This window comes from Dermochelys coriacea, chromosome 8 (assembly GCF_009764565.3).
Source record: "Dermochelys coriacea isolate rDerCor1 chromosome 8, rDerCor1.pri.v4, whole genome shotgun sequence".
In the NCBI taxonomy this organism is placed as follows: domain Eukaryota; kingdom Metazoa; phylum Chordata; order Testudines; family Dermochelyidae; genus Dermochelys; species Dermochelys coriacea.
This window is the reverse complement of record NC_050075.1, coordinates 40,997,628-41,016,983: the sequence shown is the minus strand read 5'-3', so window position 1 is coordinate 41,016,983 and position 19,356 is coordinate 40,997,628. Positions and strand designations below refer to the sequence as shown.

Below are 19,356 nucleotides of genomic sequence, written 5' to 3'. Positions count from 1 at the left end.
CTACTAGCAGGTGGGAAGAGCAGCTGCTGCTGGAGCCTGGAGGAGCACTCAGGGACAGCTCCCCTGTCCTGCCCTGAGCACAGCTCCCCCTCCCTTGCCCTGTCCCACTCACCCCCCTCAATCCCTAAGCACGGCTCCCCCTCCATTCCTGTGCCCCACTCACCCCTCCACCTCCTGAATGCAGCTCTCCCTCCCTCATCCTGCTCCACTCATGCCCTACACCCCTTTCCCCGGCTCCCTGGCGGGTACCAGGTAAAGGAGGAGCACTATTGAAAAAGTTTGGGGACCACTGCCCTACACTGTTTAACATTTATATTAAAGAACTGGAAGAAAACATAAAATCCTTACTGATAAAGTTTGCAGATGACACACAAATTGTGGGAGTAGTAAATAATGAAGAGGACAGGTCACTGATACAGAGCGATCTGGATCAATTGGTAAGCTGAGCAAAAGCAAATATGTGTTTTAACATGACTAAATGTAAATGTGTACATCTAAGAACAAAGAATGTTGGCCACACTTACAGAGCGGGGGTCTCTATCCTGTGAAGCAGTGACTCTTACATAGATTTGGGAGGTGTGGTTGATAATCAGCTGCACATGAATGCCCAGTGCATGCTATGGCCAAAAGAGCTAATGCAATCTTTGGATGCATAAACAGGGAAATCTAGACTAGGAGCAGAGAAGTTATTTTACCTCTGTATTTGGCACTGGTGCAGATGCTGCTGGAATGTTGTGTCATGTCTGGTATCCACAATTCAAGAAGGATGTTGATAAATTAGAGAGGGTTCAAAAAAGAGCTAGGAGAATGTCTAAAGGATTAGAAAACCTGTATTACAGTGATAGATTCAAGGAGCTCAATTTAACTTAACAGAGACAATGCTAAGAGGTAACTTGATCACAGTCTGTAAGTACCTGCTTGGGAGACAAATATTTAATAATTGGTTCTTCAATCTAGCAGAGAAAGGTCTAACACGATCCAATGGCTGGAAGTTGAATGTAGAAAAATTCAGACTGGATATAAAGCATATATTTTTAACAGTGAGGGTAATTAACCACTGGAACAATTTACTAAGGGTTGTAGGGGATTCTCTATCACTGACATTTTTTAAATCAAGACTGGACGTTTTCCTAACAGATCTGATGTAGGAATTATTTGGGGCAGTTCTCTGGTCTGTGATATACAGGAGATCAAACTAGATTATCACAATGGTCCTTTCTGGCCATGGAATCTATGAATCTATTAATTTTTTATGTTTAACCTTAAGTCTGAATTTCCTGGGTTTCTAATGTTTGGGTTTGGGATAATCACAACAATGCTGGAATGTGTTTTCCCTGAATTACAAAAGTGCACTTTCACCCAGAGCTCCCATTTAACATACTTTTCATCTGGGAATAAAGATGAAGTTTCCCTAAAGTTTCCACTGTGACCGGAAGCTGGGGCTGATAGCAACGGGATGGCCCCTCCTCAGTTCCTCATGCATTCATCTGATTTATCAGAGGATCCTGTGTCCTCAACCCCCCTCTGAATCAGAAATGGTGAGTGTGTAGGGGGGTGGGGCGAATCATTTCAATTCTCAATTCTCTCCACTGTGGTGTGGGGCTGCTATCTTGAACTCCCACAGCCTGCCTGTCCAGTTCCCATGCCCTGCTGCAGTGCAGGACACAGGGGATGACTCACTCTCTCTCTCAAGTGAACATGAACACCACCGTTCAGTTTTTAAGCCTTTTGGGAAGTAAAAGACTAATGAGATCCTGCCTGTGAAAAGTACTGAAATGGCAGAGGGTGGGGACTGTTCTGCTGCTCGAGAGTGGCAGCATAAACTGTGCTAGCCATGGCCTCAGTGTGCTTCCCCTCCATTCCTGGAGTGACCTTCCAGTTAGGCTCCTCCAGCAGATAGGGAAAGAGACTGCAGTTTTAGGACAACTTCTCTGTGCATCACATTGACTGGGAGATGGGCTAGAACAAAGCCCCGGATCTGAACTCATGATGTGGAGCCAAACTTCCTAGAGAACTGAACAAAAAGCCTGAATCCAAATAGCATATTTGGAGCGGGGGGGGGGGGGGGGGAAGTTAGGGCGGGCAAATATCTGTATCTAAATTCCAACTTCCTCAATGTTCAAGGTGCTCAATTTTGATGTGTGTGTTTTTAGGAACTGACAGCCTCTGTGTGTGTTTGAGTCAGCCTATATTTATGCATTCATTACAGCATTGCACTTGATAGATATGGATGATTGCCAGTGGGCCAGGTTTCCACTTAGTTCTTTGCTATTTCCATTTCTCCAATCTGTCTTTTGGTTTGTCTTTGTGGGTACATCTACACTGGAGCTGGACAGGATCAAGCTAGTGCACTAAAAATAGTAGGGCAGCCACAGCGGTGGGAGCAGTGGGAGGAGCTAGCTGTCCTAAACCCTAGGTACATAACTAGCTCCTTCCACCCTATGCACCACTGTGGTTACACTGCTGTTTTTAGTGTATTAGTTTGATCAGAGCTAGCATGAGTATGTCTCCTCGAGCTGGGACACAAACCTCCACCTCCAGTGGACATAAACTGTGTCAGGGCAGTGCTGTTAGGGTTGCCAGTTTTTGTTGGATGTATTCCTGGAGGTTTCATCACATGACATAATCTTTAATTAAAGATTTGTCTTTAATTCCTGGAGATGCCAGGACAATCCTGGAGGGCTGGCATCCGTAAGTGCTGTGTCTCATGTTTGTAAGCACCTGGCACAATCAAGAAGCTAATAAATAGTAACAGTAAAGTACTTAAATTAATGTGAACAAGGGCCCTTAGAGTTTGCACCTGCAGCATGCACACAGGAGAGTTACGACACAACACTTTCGCATGCACTGCAGTTCACACCACTGTCTTCTTCACTGGGAGGCCAGTGTAGAGATTCCTTATGATTCAGCCATCCCTGGGTTGCAGCATGGCAACCATCAGAACAGCCATACTCCACAGCAGTTTAGGACAGGAAGTGAAGAATACCAGTGTCAAGCTGTCCTGCAGTGGCTCAAGGGCATGGGTACCAACCTCAGAGCAGATTGTTAAAAAGCAGGGCACAAACCCCAAACTGGCTGTGAGTTCTGTACTTAGATTTCACCAATCAATTATCAAGTGTGAACTCCTGAAATACTATACCAGCCTTAACACAGTCACAGTCCCCTTGAGCACTCCAGTCTATCTTGCCACTCAGGTAGGCTTACCTTTGTGATAAATGGTTCCTTACACTGAAGATCACAGCAATAGTCAGGTTACTCCGAGTCCCAAAGAACCAGTCACTTACCTCGGGTCAATTGTACCTAAGATTTCTCATCAAAGACAACTCTTGTAGCCAATCCAATATTAAACTAAGGGCATGGCTACACTTGCAGATTTAGAGCACTTTGAGTTAAACCAGCCTTCTTAGAGTGCAGTAGGGAAAGTGCTGCAGTCTGTCCACACTGACAGCTTCAAGCGCACTGGCCTGGCCACATTTGTGGCACTTGCAGCAGCATTGGGAGTGGTGCATTATGGGCAGCTATCCCAGCATGCAAGTGACTGCAACGTGCTTTTCAAATGGGAGGGGTGGAGTGTGACAGGGAGTGTGTTGTGTGTATGTGGGGGGAGAGAGAGTGGGTTTTGGGGGGCTGAGAGCATGTCAGCATGCTGACTTGTAAGTTCAGCCAGCAGCAGATCCCCTTTCCTCCCCCACCTCTCTCTCTCACACACAGCATTCCACACTAATGGTTGCTTTGTCTCGGAGAAGATAAGCAGCCAGCTGTCAGAAACGGAGCTTTGAAAGGGCATACCCACATTCCTGCAGAGATTCCAAAACAATGAGAAGAGTGGCCACTTGACTTAAGGGGATTATGGGACATTTCCGGAAGCCGATCAGAGCGCAGTAATGCAACACCTCGTTCATACTGATGCCCAGGCATTGTAGCCAAGGCACAGCAAAATTTATTCCACTTGCCAAGGTGGAGTACCAGGAGCACTCTAGCTGCAGAGTCAGAGCGCTCTACGTGCCTTGCCAGTGTGGATGGGTAATGAGCTAGGGCGCCCAGGGCTGTTTTAATGCGGACTAACTTGCAAGTGTAGCCAAGCCCTAACTAAAGATATATTAACTAGGAAAAGGAAATAAGCGTTATTTACAAGATTAAAGTGGGTAAACGTAAATACATACAAATTCATTTCAATCTTAAATTTCAAAAGGTAATAGACGCTTCTATAATAAGCAAGCGCTATATGTCCTTTTGGGCTAACACAGGCCAAGCACTGGGGATCTTTTGCTTATGTTTAGGCCATATCTACAATACAAACTTAGGTTGACACAAGTTATGTCTGTCAGCATAAAGCCGCCAGAGAGAATACATACATGTGCACGTGCATACTTGGCTGCTTATGTTGGTGGTCCATGTACTCACCATGAGCGCTTGTGTAAATGCACAGAGAGGTGCACCAGGGGTAGGTATCTCAGTGTGCAACTTGCCACCATCCAGCACACAGTCTTTTGGGAAGTTTTGGTAGTATATGATGGGGCAAAATGAGTTGCGCGGGAGTGACTGGGAGCATGGGGTCAACTTCCCAGTTTGCAACTGACTTTATTCCAGCATGTTATCTGTATCCCATAATTTTCACATCTTTTTCTCAAAATCCCATAAACCCACATGGCCCTCCTTGCTGTCCACTATCTCTGACAGAAGCATGGAACCTGTACAGCTCTTCAGTGTTGTCATGAGCATTGCAAGCAGAGAGCACATGATCCTGCAGCATTTGCAGAGCCACAAGAAGAACTGAATCAGTGGGGAACATGACAATTTCTTGGAGGACAGGTTGCTATGGGACATAGTGAGAATCAATTCAAGTTTATTGGTGGTGTTCACAGTGCAGCTGCAGATGGTGGAGCCCGAGAAACAAGCACTGACTGCTGGGATTGCATCATAATGCAATTTTGGGATGATAAGCAGTTGTTGCAGAACTTTTGGATGAGTAAGGCCACATTCCTGGATCTGTGCACCAAGCTTGCCCCAGGCATCCAGTGCAGGGACACCAAAATGAGAGCTGCATTGACAATGAAGAAGTGACTATTGATCGCACAGTGGAAACTTGCAATGCCAGATTGATTCCTGACTGACCAATAGCAATCTGGAGTCAGAACATCCACCGTGGAGGTCATTGTCATGCAGGTGTGCAGGGCCGTTAATTGCCTTGTGCTTCATAGAACTGTGACTCTTGGCAATGTGCAGGACGTAGTGCATGGATTTGCAGCAATGGGCTTCCGAAACTGCAGTGGAGTAATAGACAGCACACATATTTCTAATTTAACAACAACAGATCTCCTTGCCACAGAGTACATCAACAGAAAAGGGCTGCTTTTCTGTGGTTATGCAAGCACTGGTGGATAACTGGGGAAGGTGCATGATGCTTGCATCTTTAAGAACAATGGACTTTTCAGAAAGCTGCAAGCAGGGACTTTCTTTTCTTGACGTGAGGATTACCATTGGGAATATTGAAATGTCAATAGTGATCCTGGATTACCCAGCCTACTTCTTGCTCCTCTAGCTTATGAAGCCATACCCAGATCACCTCAATGGCACCAAGGAACAATTTAACCCCCCAATCCAACAGAATGACAGTTGAATGTGCCTTTGGTCATTTGAAGGGGGACTGGCATTGTTTACTCACAAGTTTGGACCTCAATTAGAAAAATATCCCAATCCTACAGCTGTCTGCTTTGTCCTACATAATACCTATGAAGCAAAAGGGGAAAAGTTTCCGGGGGGAGGGGGGGCGCAGAGGTGCAGTGCCTGTCTGCTGAGTTTGAACAGCCAGACGCAAGGTCTATTATAAGAGCTCAAAGCAGAGCTATATGGCTCAGGGAGGCTTTGAAAGACCATTTTAACAGTGAGCCTGTCAAGCCTGAATCCTCATTCTGGAACCTTGAATGCAGGAAGTTGGGGCCTGCAAGGATTTTAAAAATTAATACTTGCCACTCCAGGCTTGTATTAAACTCCCAAGGTTACAGCTTCTCTCTGACCTTGGCTTGGTAAATGCTGCCACCACCCAAATGCAATAAAAACCCCTTTGAACCCAGGAAGGAGCACTTGGGAATTCCCCTCTGTGGGATACCCTCAAGCCCTTTCACCCCCCTCCGGGGAAGAGCTGAAAAAGGAAACAAAGGAAATTAGCTGTTGCCACCAGCTAATCAAACAGCATATGCACAAACCTCTTAGGACACCAAAAATCCAATCCGGTTCTTTAAAAAGGTAAATTTTATTAAAAACAAAAAGGAAAAAAATACATCTGGAACTTGGGCTTTTGCTAGATTTTAAAAGAGCAATTCCAAAAATTAAGCACCCAAACTAGCTTTCTTGGAGGTTCAGCTTAAAGGTTACAAGCAAACAAAAGCATCGGGTTAGCACAGAGGAGATCCACAAGCCAAAATAAAAATAATTCTGATTGTGTCAAACTAAACATTACATATCCAAATAATTTCTTCTAGGTATGGAAGATGAATTTTCATACCTGGTTCTAGCCTTACATAGCATTGCTGCTCCGTATCTCCTTCTCTGGAGAACAACAGACAAAGGGAAAGTTTCTTTCCCAATTTTAAAAAGTTCTACTTTCCCATTGGCTCTTTTGGTCAGGTGCCCACTCCTTTTCTTTTACCTATGGGCTTGCTAACCCTTTAGCGAGAGACCCTTTAGAGAACAGACACCAAGAGGGATTTTACAGCTAACTGGCTAGCTGGGTGCCCATTAGGGAGCTCCCCCACAACCTCCTTAAGTTATCACAGAGCCACAGTAACATATTTTATTGCAGTGTGCTTTACCTGGCCCTGCTCTTTTGTTGCCTGGTAGGAATTGTGTGGTGATTGCTGTACATGTAGGAATATAACATTGTCAATACATCTATTATTTTTGTTTGGGTTTATCCTATCAGTTGTGTCTCATTGTCAGTAACAAGTAATTGGTTGCTTCAGACCTGCCAAGTACTTAGGAGCAGATCTTGCAAACTAATAAAGAGGAGTTATTTTTTTAAACAATAGAAATTTATTTTGTAAAATAATTCTGTCAAAAAACAAAACTGTGAAATTTTAAAACAAATACATTTAGAACTTAATAAAACTTAACAAATTCAGAGAACAGAATTGATGAGGAGGAAGGAACATTTGTGTCCATTTCAGCTACACATACATCAACTGTTGCTTTCATAGCTTAATATACATGAAGCTGTGATGTCCCTCTGGATGGAGTGGTAGGGGTAATGCAGTGACCACTGATGCCATGTGGAATGTTGAGGGGGGTATATGATGGTCCTGATATTAAGTTCTCAATGGGCTGCAGAGGGAGGCAAGCCCCACTCCATCAGAATCTGCAGCATCTGTGTTAGCTGCCCGAGAAGCACCATTATGTCCTGGTGCAGCTCCCTCTCCTTTTGCTGTTGGGAATCCGGGTCTTTCTCCTCTCCACCTTATCCTTCTCCAGGCTGTCCTCAATGTTCATCCTCCAGGCCCTGTGCTCATGGGCCAATGCAGCACTGGCTTGCAGGATCTCATTGAATATATCATCCTAAGTCCTCTTCTTTCTCTTCCTTATCTGGCTCAGGCATTCTACGGGTATGGAGGGGGAGGCCCTGAAGGCTGCAGCTGCAGATAAAACGTGCAGAGGTACCATTGTCAGTCTGTTCACTACAGAAAGCAAAACTTAAGATGCAAAACTCACTCCCCTAACATTTTAAGCACAACATTCTAACTCCTGTTTGGGATTCCATGCACACAGCACCAGTCACAGCACCAGCCATAGTGAGTATAGCTACTGGACGGTGGGGAAATGAGGAGGGAATTGCTCAGTTACATGAATCCAGTAGTCCAGGGCAATGGCACTGAATACTGGCACCATTTTCCACAAGCGATGGTGATATCTGCTGCGGGTAGCACAGGCAGAGAGAGCACAGCATCCTGAAGCTGCCCAGGCTTGTATGCTGCTAGCCTCTGTACTGCAATGATGCCCACTGAAGTTATCACTGGGTGGAATGAGAAACTGTCCTACTTTGAAATAATAAGGCTGCCAGTCCTAGAAACCTTCCAGAGAGAATTGCAGAGAATTTCCATGGAAGTGGCATTGAGCTCTCACAGGAGAATTCAAGGGACATCCCTGTATACATGAACAAACTACTCAGCGTGCCCCCCCCCCCCACCTAACTCTAGAGGGGCAGGAAATGTAGATAGAAACTGTATCTCTCTTGGTTGTACCACTACCTCTTCTAGCATGAGTAAATTAATGAAAAGTCAGAAGCTGTGTCCTGCTATTTTGAGGGTGCCAACCCTGTAATGGAAAATTGATCTGCGCACTTACCCGAGGTTCCTTCCCCTGCATTGGGCTCGCCTGTGCTCAACTGGCAGGACTCGCTAGGCTGCGGTGGAGTCAAAAATAGGTTCTGGCTCACTGCATAGCTGGATCACCTGGTTGCCTGTCCCCCATATCCTTCCTCATCTTCCTTGCCCACCTCCTTCTCCTCTCTGTTCACAGCAGGAGCCTGTGACTCAGGGTCCTCGGAGGTATCCACCATGGCATAGGGGGCTGGAGGGGTCAGTGCTGAGTATGGCATGCAGCTCATTTATTAAAATGTCAGGTCTGCAGCTTGGCACCAGATCAATTGTTGGCCTCCCAGGCTTCTGGTTTGCCTGCCGTAGCTCCTTGGCTTTCACTCAGCACTGCTGCTGGTCCCTGTCATGCCCCTTTTCCTGCATCTCCCAGGCAATCTGCTCATAAATGTGGACATTTCTGTTGGCTGGTTCAGAGCTGTGACTGCATAGCCTCTTCTCCTCACAGGCCCAGGAGGTTCAGTATCTCCTGTCTACTCCAGGCAGAAGCTTATCTGGAGTGTATACCTGGCACGGTCAGTTGCAGTCAACAATGGAGAGCTGCTAGGTGTGCTGGCCAAGGCAGGCAATCAGGAAAAGGAATTTCATAAATGTGTGGGCTTCAAAGGGGAGGGGGTTTCTAGTCTACATGACTCCTGGTCAGTGGAGTTCACAACGATGACCAAAGTGGTCATTGTACAATCCAGACTAATGACAGAAATGTATGCTCAGCCCTCTCCTGGACAATACAAAATAGCTTAAGTCTGTTATTCCTTAAAGGTAATAATATATCACCTTATTATCTCAGATAGTTATTCAGACACTTCAATTTAACACACTGGGTTGGATAGAACAATAAAACATGTTTATTAACTAGAAAGAAAGATTTTGAGTATAAGTTATGAGGCATAAAATTCAGAAATGGTTACAAGAAAAATAAAGATAAGACTTTTCTGTTACATAATTTAACAAACTATATCAGAGTCAAGCAAAGTTATTAACATGTTTTCAGCAGTCTTACTGATCAAACAGTATAGGTCAGGACCCCTCCCCACAGTCCAATGGATGCTTCCTTTGTCACTTCAGGTGCAGTGAATGCAATGTACAGGGAGAGAGAGGGGTGTGCTTTGGGGTATTTGTCCCTCCTTTTTATTGTTTCAGTCCCTTTCTTTAAAAACATTTCCAGCAGGGCACTAGGAGACAGAGTCTATGTAAAAGGATGTTCTCTACTGGCTTTTTTTTGCTTGTTTGAGATTTCTTTGTTTCCCTTCCTGCTTGATGACTTGATGCAAATTAAGCAAAGCACACATTCCTTTATTTAGGACAGACCTATTTACCAACCTGTTTGGGCAGGGCTGTGAGGGTTGAAACCTGTGTTAATAATACCCCATAGGGAAATCTTATAACTTTACATACAATGTTGCCACACATATTTTATCAGGATGATACTGATCAGCAAATTATGAGTTTTCAGATGATACCTTACAAAACATGGCTTGAACAAAATTGTCACAATTGTGTGTATGGCGTGAACACAAGGGTATATTCAGTCACAATGCAGCACTGTGGGACAGCAGCTGGAGGACAGATAAGGTTGACATAAGTAATGTAATATCTACACTCGCACTGCATCAACCTAAGTATATCAACTGTGAATCTTAGCTGGCTCTTAGGCTCAGGGAGGTGGTGTTCCCATGTCAGTTTAACAGGGCACTTATATTGGTGGGAGAGACATACAAAACTAGGCTGACATAAGCTGCCTTGCATCAAACCTAACTTTGTAGGGTAGACCAGGCTAATCCTTACTCCTCTGAGGCCAAGCGGCATAAAAGCTACAATTCCTCCTCCTTAGGGCTTTTTATCCCTTTCCCGCTTCTACTTCGAGTTGCAAGTTCAGCTGTTGGGAGGAATTCAGTTGCATGTCTCCTTTTCATGGGTCGGGGGACAATGGTGGGGAGCAATCAGCACAGTCTTTTGGCATCTGATGTTCCACAATTGTCCGTCTGGTGTTGGTGGGCCTTCTTTTGTAGGGCAGAAGATAACACCTCCTGTGGAAAACTAGTATTTCACACTTGTTAATTCCTCTCTCATGTCTGGTGATTTACAGTTACAGAGCAAAAAAGAAAAGGAGGACTTGTGGCACCTTAGAGACTAACAAATTTATTTGAGCATAAGCTTTCATGAGCTACAGCTCACTTCATCGGATGCATTCAATGGAAAATACAGTTGGGAGATTTATATACACAGAGAACGTGAAACAATGGGTGTTACCATACACACTGTAATGAGAGTGATCAGGTAAGGTGCGCTATTACCAGCAGGAGAGCGGGAGGGGAAAAAACCTTTTGTAGTGATAATCAAGGTTGGCCATTTCCAGCATTTGACAAGAACATCTGAGGAACAGCGGGGGGGAGGGGGGGAGGAATAAACATGGGGAAATAGTTTTACTTTGTGTAATGACCCATCCACTCCCAGTCTTTATTCAAGCCTAAATTAATTGTATCCAGTTTTCAAATTAATTCCAATTCAGCAGTCTCTCGTTGGAGTTTGTTTTTGAAGTTTTTTTGTTGAAGAATTGCCACTTTTAGGTCTGTAATCGAGTGACCAAAGAGATTGAAGCGTTCTCCGACTGGTTTTTGAAGGTTATAATTCTTGACGTCTGATTTGTGTCCATTTATTCTTTTATGTAGACACTGTCCAGTTTGGCCAATTGCCAATTGGCCCAGAGGGGCATTGCTGGCACATGATGGCATATATCACATTGGTAGATGTGCAGGTGAACGAGCCCCTGATAGTGTGGCTGATGTGATTAGGCCCTATGGTGGTGTCCCCTGAATAGATATGTGGACACAGTTGGCAATGGGCTTTGATGCAAAGATAGGTTCCTGGGTTAGTGGTTCTGTTGTGTGGTGGCTGATGAGTATTTGCTTCAGGTTGGGGGGGCTGTCTGTAAGCAAGGACTGGCCTGTCTCCCAAGAGAGTGATGGGTCGTCCTTCAGGATAGGTTGTAGATCCTTGATGATGCGTTGGAGAGGTTTTAGTTGGGGGCTGAAGGTGATGGCTAGTGGCGTTCTGTTATTTTCTTTGTTGGGCCTGTCCTGTGGTAGATAACTTCTGGGTACTCTTCTGGCTCTGTCAATCTGTTTCTTCACTTCAGCAGGTGGATATTGTAGTTGTAAGAATGCTTGATAGAGATCTTGTAGGTGTTTGTCTCTGACTGAGGGGTTGGAGCAAATGCTGTTGTATCGTAGAGCTTGGCTGTAGACAATGGATTGTGTGGTGTGGTCTGGATGAAAGTTGGAGGCATGTAGGTAGGCATAACAGTGGGTCAGACCGCTATCCTGAAGGACGACCCTCACTCTCACAGATCTTGGGAGACAGGCCAGTCCTTGCTTACAGACAGGTTTTATATAAAGACCTATATAAACAGACACGCCCCAGCCTCAGGCAGGAGTAGATGCTGAGATGGGAAATGAAACAACTATCTCTATGCACAGAAAAGGGACTACAGAGAGGTCTGCCAAGCACAGAGTCATTTGTGCAGAGATCCCTTCTTTGTGCCTTTATGCAACAATGCGTAAGTACAGGATGCGAACACTGGAGCCCCAGGCACTCCAGAAGCACAGCGCCAAATTTGTTCCTAACAGCTTGTTAAAATGAGGCTAATGGTCAATAACAGTAGAACATCATGACCCAGATTAAATCTCTGAAGACACATCTGCAGAGTCTGCCAGGTTTTAATTTAACCAGTTTGATTCAAGGATACACAGCCTTGATTCATCTCCCCCTGAAAGAGGCCATCAGTTTTCCTTAGAGAATCAGATGCTAATGGGTTTGTTGTGTTCTGATTCCTAAATCTGATGTGCGCCTGGTACAGATGGAAGTCTGTTCTTCAGAGATAAGGCTGGTGTTGATTCATATTATATATTTTCAGGCACTGGCATCCACCAAAGCTTGTGCCAGGCTCCAAAGGTAAATGCAAGGTGGATAATACTGTATTAATGCTTTATCTGTTTCCCTTGTTTCTCAGCTTGTCCTTTGTGGGTCCCAGCCTTTAGCTTTTGTCTTTATTCCTACACACCTCGCTCCTAGCTATGCACTTTGTTATTAATGTCTTTTATTAACTCTTTTTCCTCCCAGTCACCTCCATCCCCGTTCTAGTTCACCTAACACCCCTCAGCATGAAAGTAACCTTGCCTAAGCTCCCCACACAGGCGTGTGCAATTGTTCACCCACATACTACAGTGATGGACAGCTATATAATGCCCTAACAGACGGGGACTTCTGACAGTTCCCTAACAGTAAGCCCCTTGCCAGGACTTCCAGAGTTCAGCAGCTGCACATGGTGTATGGCAAATGGTGCTCACACAGCATTCCCTGCCCCGTGACTGCAACATCTGACAGACGCAGCATGTCACAAGTTCCCACAGTCTGAATTCAGTGTCAGCCCCAGATTCCTGCTCTGTGAATAAAAAGAAGCAGATACAGCAGGCACCCTCCCAGGGCTGGGCCACTCCTCAGCATATAGGGTACACCATTCTGGACTTTGCTGGACTCCCACCCAGCCACCGCCCTACAACCAACAGCCCCTTCTACCACTCCTTTGAATGGGGCCCACTCAGTCTTCAGGACTCTACAACAGGGGCAGCACAGAGGAGTATTGCAGGATGAACAGCTAATGGTAGAGTGTGAGGAGATATAAGTTACATTTGGGAAGAATAATGATTATATATTCAGTTTTTGTGGGTATAAAATTCAAACAAAGTGCCTGCTATCTGGTGGCAATGAGTGAGTGCAAAATACACTGCAAGACAATAGCTTTCATCCTTTTAATTGCCTTCTCTCAGACTATTATGAATGGGTGATAAAAATAACAATGGATAATAACAATAACAATGCATTACATTTACATCACACACATCTTGGAGGATCCCAAAGCACTTTGCAGTCTGTTGTTAATGCAACACTGCAGTGACAGCTATGGTGAAGGAGCCTGAGTGTTTCTATTTTAAGCTTCTGTTTTTAGTTATTGATACTTTATTTTCTTAAATATTCATATTTTGTGCAAAAATTTTCAAGTTCTGGTCCAAAATTATGAGAGTAGTAGGGAAAATCCCTATTTAAAAAAAAAGTTGTGATTTTTGTAAACAGCAGGAGTTCTGGAGTATATGGGAAGTCAAAAGATGAAATCTGGCAAGATAAGAGTACTGAAGGAGCAGAATCGTCTTTCGGTGTTTTGGGGAAAATCAACTTTGAATATGCCCCATCATTCACTGGACTGTGTGCAGACTACTAGAACTATTGGTATTTATCAAGTTATCACCTCTTAATCTTCTCTTGGATAAGGCTCTTCAGTCTCTCACAGTGAGGCAGGTTTTCCAGACCTCAAATTGTTCTTGTAGCTCTTTTTTTACTCCTTTCCAGTTTTCCAACATCATTTCAAATATGGAGAACCAGAACTGGACACAGTATTCAGTAATGGACTTGCCAATACTGTACACAGAGGTAACACTGCCTCCCTGCTTCTACTCAATAGACCTTTATTCATGTATCCAAAGATCACATTGATCCTCTTAAGCCACAGCATTGCACTAGGAGCTCACTTGTTTTCCACCATGGACCCATAAGATCTTTTCAGAGTCACTGCTTTCCAAAGCCTGTAAATGTGACCTGCAGTCTCTGTCCCTTGGATGTTTGACCTTGCATTTGGCCATAATGAAACATATATTGTTCCAATGACCCCACCTTATCAAGAGATCCAGATCTCTCTGAGGAACTCTGTGGAGCAGCGAACAGAGGAGAAGCCAACAAAGGGAGTTCTCCTGGGGGGAGTTCCCACAGAGTTTTTGCCTTTCAGGCTTCTATGAGCAGTAAATACAACTTCTGAAGAGGCTCTTAGGAGGAAGACAATATGGAGGTCAGCAATCAGCTGTTCTGACCTGCACAGGATGTGCCATGTGTGTCTTTCTCCCAGAGGATAGAAGCGACTTTGTCTGTATGAAGTGCAAGCTGGTCTCCATACTGGAAGAGAAGGTTAAAGGACTAGAGACCCAAGCATCAATCCTGCTCTGCATCAGAGAAAATGAAGACTTTCTGGATAGAAGCCAGTGTTTGGTACTGCAGGCACAGCATGCTGAAGAATCAGAATCAGAATGGGGAAGAAAATTGGGAGCAAGTGACCTCCAGAAGAATAAAGAGAAGAACCCATGTATCTCCAATGCAGATAGACGTAAGAAACCATTTTCCTGCTCTCTGCACAGGTACTATGGTGGAGAATGGTTTGATAGAGTCATCTGAGGGAAGGGATCAGAAAGAGACCCCATCGACTGGAAGGCATGGGATGCGTTGTCCTAGGGATGGGGGTTCCATAACAACGACTCCCAAGAGGAGGAGATGGGTAGTGGTGGTTGGGGACTCCCTCCAAAGTGGGATGTAGTTATCCAACTGTTGTCCAGATCAGGAAACTCAAGAATTCGTGATGGGCGTGTGCTATAGATCACCAGACCAGGAGGATGAGGTAGAGGAGGATTTTTTCAGACAATTAACTGAAGTTTCCAGAACTCAGGCCCTGTTTCTCATGGGGGACTTCAATCACCCTGACATCTGCTGGGAGAGCAATACAGCAGTGCACAGACAATGCAGGAGGTTTTTGGAGAATGTTGGGGGACAACTTCCTGGTGCCAACTACTGGAGGAAGCAACCAGAGGCCATTCTCCTCTTGACCTGCTGCTTATAAACAGGGAAGAATTGGTAGGGGAAGTAGAAGTGGGTGGCAACCTGGGCAGCAGTGACCATGAGATGGTTGAGTTAAGAATCCTGAAAAAAGGAAGAAAGGAGAGCAGCAGAATATGGACCCTGGACTTCCGAAAAGCAGACTTTGACTCCCTCAGGGAACTGATGGGCAGGATCCCCTGGGAGGCTAATATTAGGGGGCAAGGAGTCCAGGAGAGCTGGCTGTATTATAAAGAAGCCTTACTGAGGGTGCAGGAACAAACCATTGTGATGAGCAGAAAGAATAGCAAATATGGAAGGCGACCAGGTTGACTTAACTGTGAAATATTCGGTGAGTTTAAACACAAAAAGGAAACTTACAAGAAGTGGAAACTTGGACATATTACTAGGGAGGAGTATAAAAATATTGCTAGAACATGCAGGGGTGTATTCAGGAAGCCCAAAATGCAACTGGAGTTGCAGCTAGCAAGGGATGCAACAAGAAAAGGGTCAGGGAAAGTGTGGGACCTTTAATGAATGGGGGAGGCAACCTAGTGACAGATGATGTGGAAAAAGCTGAAGTACTCAATGCTTTCTTTGCCTCGGTCTTCACAGACAAGGTCAGCTCCCAGATTGCTGTACTGGGCAGTGGAGTATGGGGAAGAGGTGAGCAGCCATCAGTGGTGAAAGAACAAGTTAAGGACTATTTAGAAAAGCTGGACAAACACAAGTCCATGGAGCCGGATGCAATGCATCCGAGGGTGCTGAGGGAGCTGGCTGATGTGATTGCAGAGCCATTGGCCATTATTTCTGAAAACTTGTGGCAATCAGGGGAGGTCCTGGACAATTGGAAAAAGGCAAATATATAGTGTCCATCTTTAAAAAAGGAAAGAAGGAGAATCTGGGAGCAACAGAGCAGTCAGCCTCACCTCAGTCCCTGGAAAAATCATAGAGCAGGTCCTCAAGGAATCCATTTTGAAGCAGTTGGAGGAGAAGATGGTGATCAGGAACACTCAACATGGATTCACCAAGGGCAATCATGCCTGACTAGCCTGATTGCCTTGTATGATGAGATAACTGGCTGTGTGGATATGGGGAAAGTGATGGATGTGATATAACAAAGCAAAGCTTTTCATATGGTCTCCCACAGTATTCTTGCCAGCAAGTTAAAAATGTATGGATTGGATTAATGGACTATAAGGTGGATAGAAAGCTGGCTAGATCATCAGGCTCAAAGGGTAGTGATCAATGGTTCGCAGCCAGTATCAAGCGGAGTGCCCCAGAAGTCAGTCCTGCGGCCGGTTTAGTTCAACATCTTCACCAATGATCTGGATGATAGGATGGATTGCATCCTCAGCAAGTTCGCAGATTACACTAAACTAGAGGGAGAGGTAGATACACTGGAGGGTAGGGATAGGGTCCAGAGTGACCTAAACAAATTGGAGGATTGGGCCAAAAGAAATCTGATGAGGTTCAACAAGGACAAGTGCAGAGTCCTACACTTAGGACAGACGAATCCCATGCAGTGCTACAGGCTGGGGACCGACTGGCTAAGCGGCAGTTCTGCAGGAAAGGAACTGAGGATTACAGTGGATGAGAAGCTGGATATGAGTCAACAGTGTGCCCTTGCTTCCAAGAAGGCTAATGGCATATTGGGCTGTATTAGTAGGAGTGTTGCCAGCAGATCGAGGGAAGTGATTATTCCCCTCTATTCGGCACTGGTGAGGCCACATATGGAGTATGGCATCCAGTTTTGGGCCCCCCGCTACAGAAAGAATGTGGACAAATTGGAGTGGAGGGCAACAAAAATGATTAGAGGGCCTGGGGCACATGACTTATGAGGAGAGGGTGAGGGAACTGGGCTTATTTAGTCTGCAGAAGGGAAGAGTGAGGGGGAATTTGATAGCAGCCTTCAACTACCTGAAGCGGGATTCCAAAGAGGATGGAGCTATGCTGTTCTCCGTGTTGGCAGATGATAGAACAAGGAGCAATGGTCTCAAGTTGCAGTGGGGGAGGTCTAGGTTGGATATTAGGAAAAAAAACTATTTCTCTAGGAGGGTGGTGAAGCACTGGAATGGGTTACCTAGGATGTGGTGGAATCTCCATCCTTAGATGTTTTTAAGGCCCAGCTTGACAAAGCCTTGGCTGGAATGATTTAATTGGGGTTGGTCCTGCTTTCAGCAGAGGGTTGGACTAGATGACCTCCTGAGGTTTCTTTCAACCCAAATTTTCTATGAGTCTATGCTGCTAACTCACCTGTTCCCATCATTACTCACCACTTCATCAATTTTTGTGTCATCTGAAAATTTGATCAGCAAAGATTTTACATTTTCTTCCAGATCGTTGTTGAAGATATTGATTTGTGTTGGACCAAGAACAGATTCATGCAGGGCCCTATAGAAACACCCACTTTGGATGATGATTCACCACTTTACAGTCACTTTTTGAGATCTATCTCTTAGCCAGTTTTTAAACCAGTTAATATATGCGACATTGTTTCTTTTTAGTGCTGCTAATTATTTATCCAGCATGTTATTTAATACTAAGGAAAATGACTTAAATAAATCTCAGTATATTTTGTCAACAAAGTTACACTCAAAATTAACCAAATATGAAATCTGATTAAAAAAATAAAATAAAATCATGGTTGTTTGTAAGTCCTGTTTTCTGTAAAACCATATTGATTGGCATTAATTATGCTGCTATCTATTAACTCTTTACCACTGTCTCCCATATCAGCGTTTCCAGTTTTTCTTGTGATTGATGTCAGGCTGATGGGCCTGTAGTTACTCATTTTTATCCTTTTTAAATATTGACACAAAGTAACTTTCCTCTAGTGCTCTGTGAATTCCCCAAGGAAATGCTACTTCTCTCTAGAGGTTTGAGGCAGAGACTCTGAGTTCTCTTCCCCTGACTGGGACATGTGGGGGCTACCATAGTCTAAAAATCAAATAATTAGAATAATAGAGTTTCATCCAAACCCAAAAGTATGGCAGAAATCATGAGTGACAAAGAAGGGGGAAAGAGAAAAACTCATCCATAACAGTAGCTTTCTGCATACATCTATCATGCTTTCTCTATTAGATGCTACAGACAAATTACGACCCCTTAGGTGCCTCACTTTACAAGAAACACATCACTTCACCCAGCATGAAAAGCAGCTAGATTGAGGCTGGAGGCTAGAGCTGTTTGATGACACCCAGCTGCAGTTTAAGAAAGGAAGTTGAGAAGAGCACCACATCTAGCTGGAACAGCAGGGAGACATGGTGAGGCACATGGAATTACCCTTCAGAGAATTGACCAGGACATTCTGTTTAGATTAGACAATTGATTTGAAAATTTAACTGAAAAACAGAAAGCAAGCACTCCAAACCTCCCCCAGTAAAGCTTAATGCCCCTTGAGCCAGGGTGGTTCAGGATGACAAGTCATTCCACTCAGTTGTAATGACCCATTTCTCCAGTGTCTGACAGAGCCAGCATTGGGGAAGTACTCACTTCTGGGCCTTGGCTGGCTTCTCTGGCTTCTCCGGGTATGGGATGATCAGGTCAATAGCTGAGTCAGGCTTCTGGAGGAGCGTGCCCAACTTGGTCTTGATCTCCTTCGCTCTGCAGAGGGACAGAAACCAAGAGTGAAGAGAAGGTGGAGAGAGAATCTTCAGAGTGCTTAAAAGTGTCTCTTGGCAATGATTACTATGATCATGTGTTGTCCTGGCTTGACATAGGTAACTTGCCTCATTTCTCTGTAAGTATAATTGAGAAGGTGAGTGGAAGGTTAAATTGTAAATAGGAGTTTGACAGACAGTATGCTGGAGTCAGGATGTCTGTGCTAGCTAAGATAAGCAGCAACACCTTCATGCTAGGGACTATGGACAAGAAAAAGCTGGAATGTAAAAACGAGGTTCCACATGAACAGCACATGGACAGAGCATGCTGTACAGAGGATTGATTCCTGCAAAGTAACCAATCCAAGCCAAAAATGAGTGGTGTAATGTATAGCAAATGCAATGTAATGTGTAAAGTCTATAAAGGAAGAGGTTGTCTGTGCAACTTTGGATGTGTGGTACGCTCTATACCCACACCCTATGCTTGAGTCTGATCAGCTCAGTGTAGCTTTGCTGTATCCCAAATAAAGGAACCTAAGTGATGAAATCCAGAGTTGAACTGAGTGTTTTGGATTCCAGAGAACTGGATGAAATGTTCTCCCAGAACTGGACAAGGTATTCTGGATAAGTTGAATGGAAAAAGTCTTGGAGGGAATTCCAACATCATGTTTCTACTGAGTGTACTTATCTGGGAAGGA

At 44.6% G+C, this 19,356-nt stretch overlaps 1 protein-coding gene and 1 long non-coding RNA gene across 2 annotated transcripts in view; one reads left to right on the top strand and one right to left on the bottom strand.

Annotated features, from left to right (window-relative positions):
- Positions 1-15,158, top strand: part of LOC122455479 — a 31,332-nt gene extending 16,174 nt beyond the window's left edge. Inside the window, exons 2-3 of the long non-coding RNA XR_006273700.1 lie at positions 14,772-14,777; positions 15,112-15,158. This is a non-coding gene — a long non-coding RNA (uncharacterized LOC122455479). The remainder of the gene's footprint in view (positions 1-14,771; positions 14,778-15,111) is intronic.
- LOC119860146 (regulator of G-protein signaling 5-like) overlaps positions 1-19,356 on the bottom strand; it is a 61,225-nt gene that overhangs the window by 18,592 nt on the left and 23,277 nt on the right. The window contains exon 2 of the mRNA XM_038413469.2: positions 18,552-18,662. Coding sequence (XP_038269397.1) covers positions 18,552-18,662 — 111 coding nt within the window. The remainder of the gene's footprint in view (positions 1-18,551; positions 18,663-19,356) is intronic.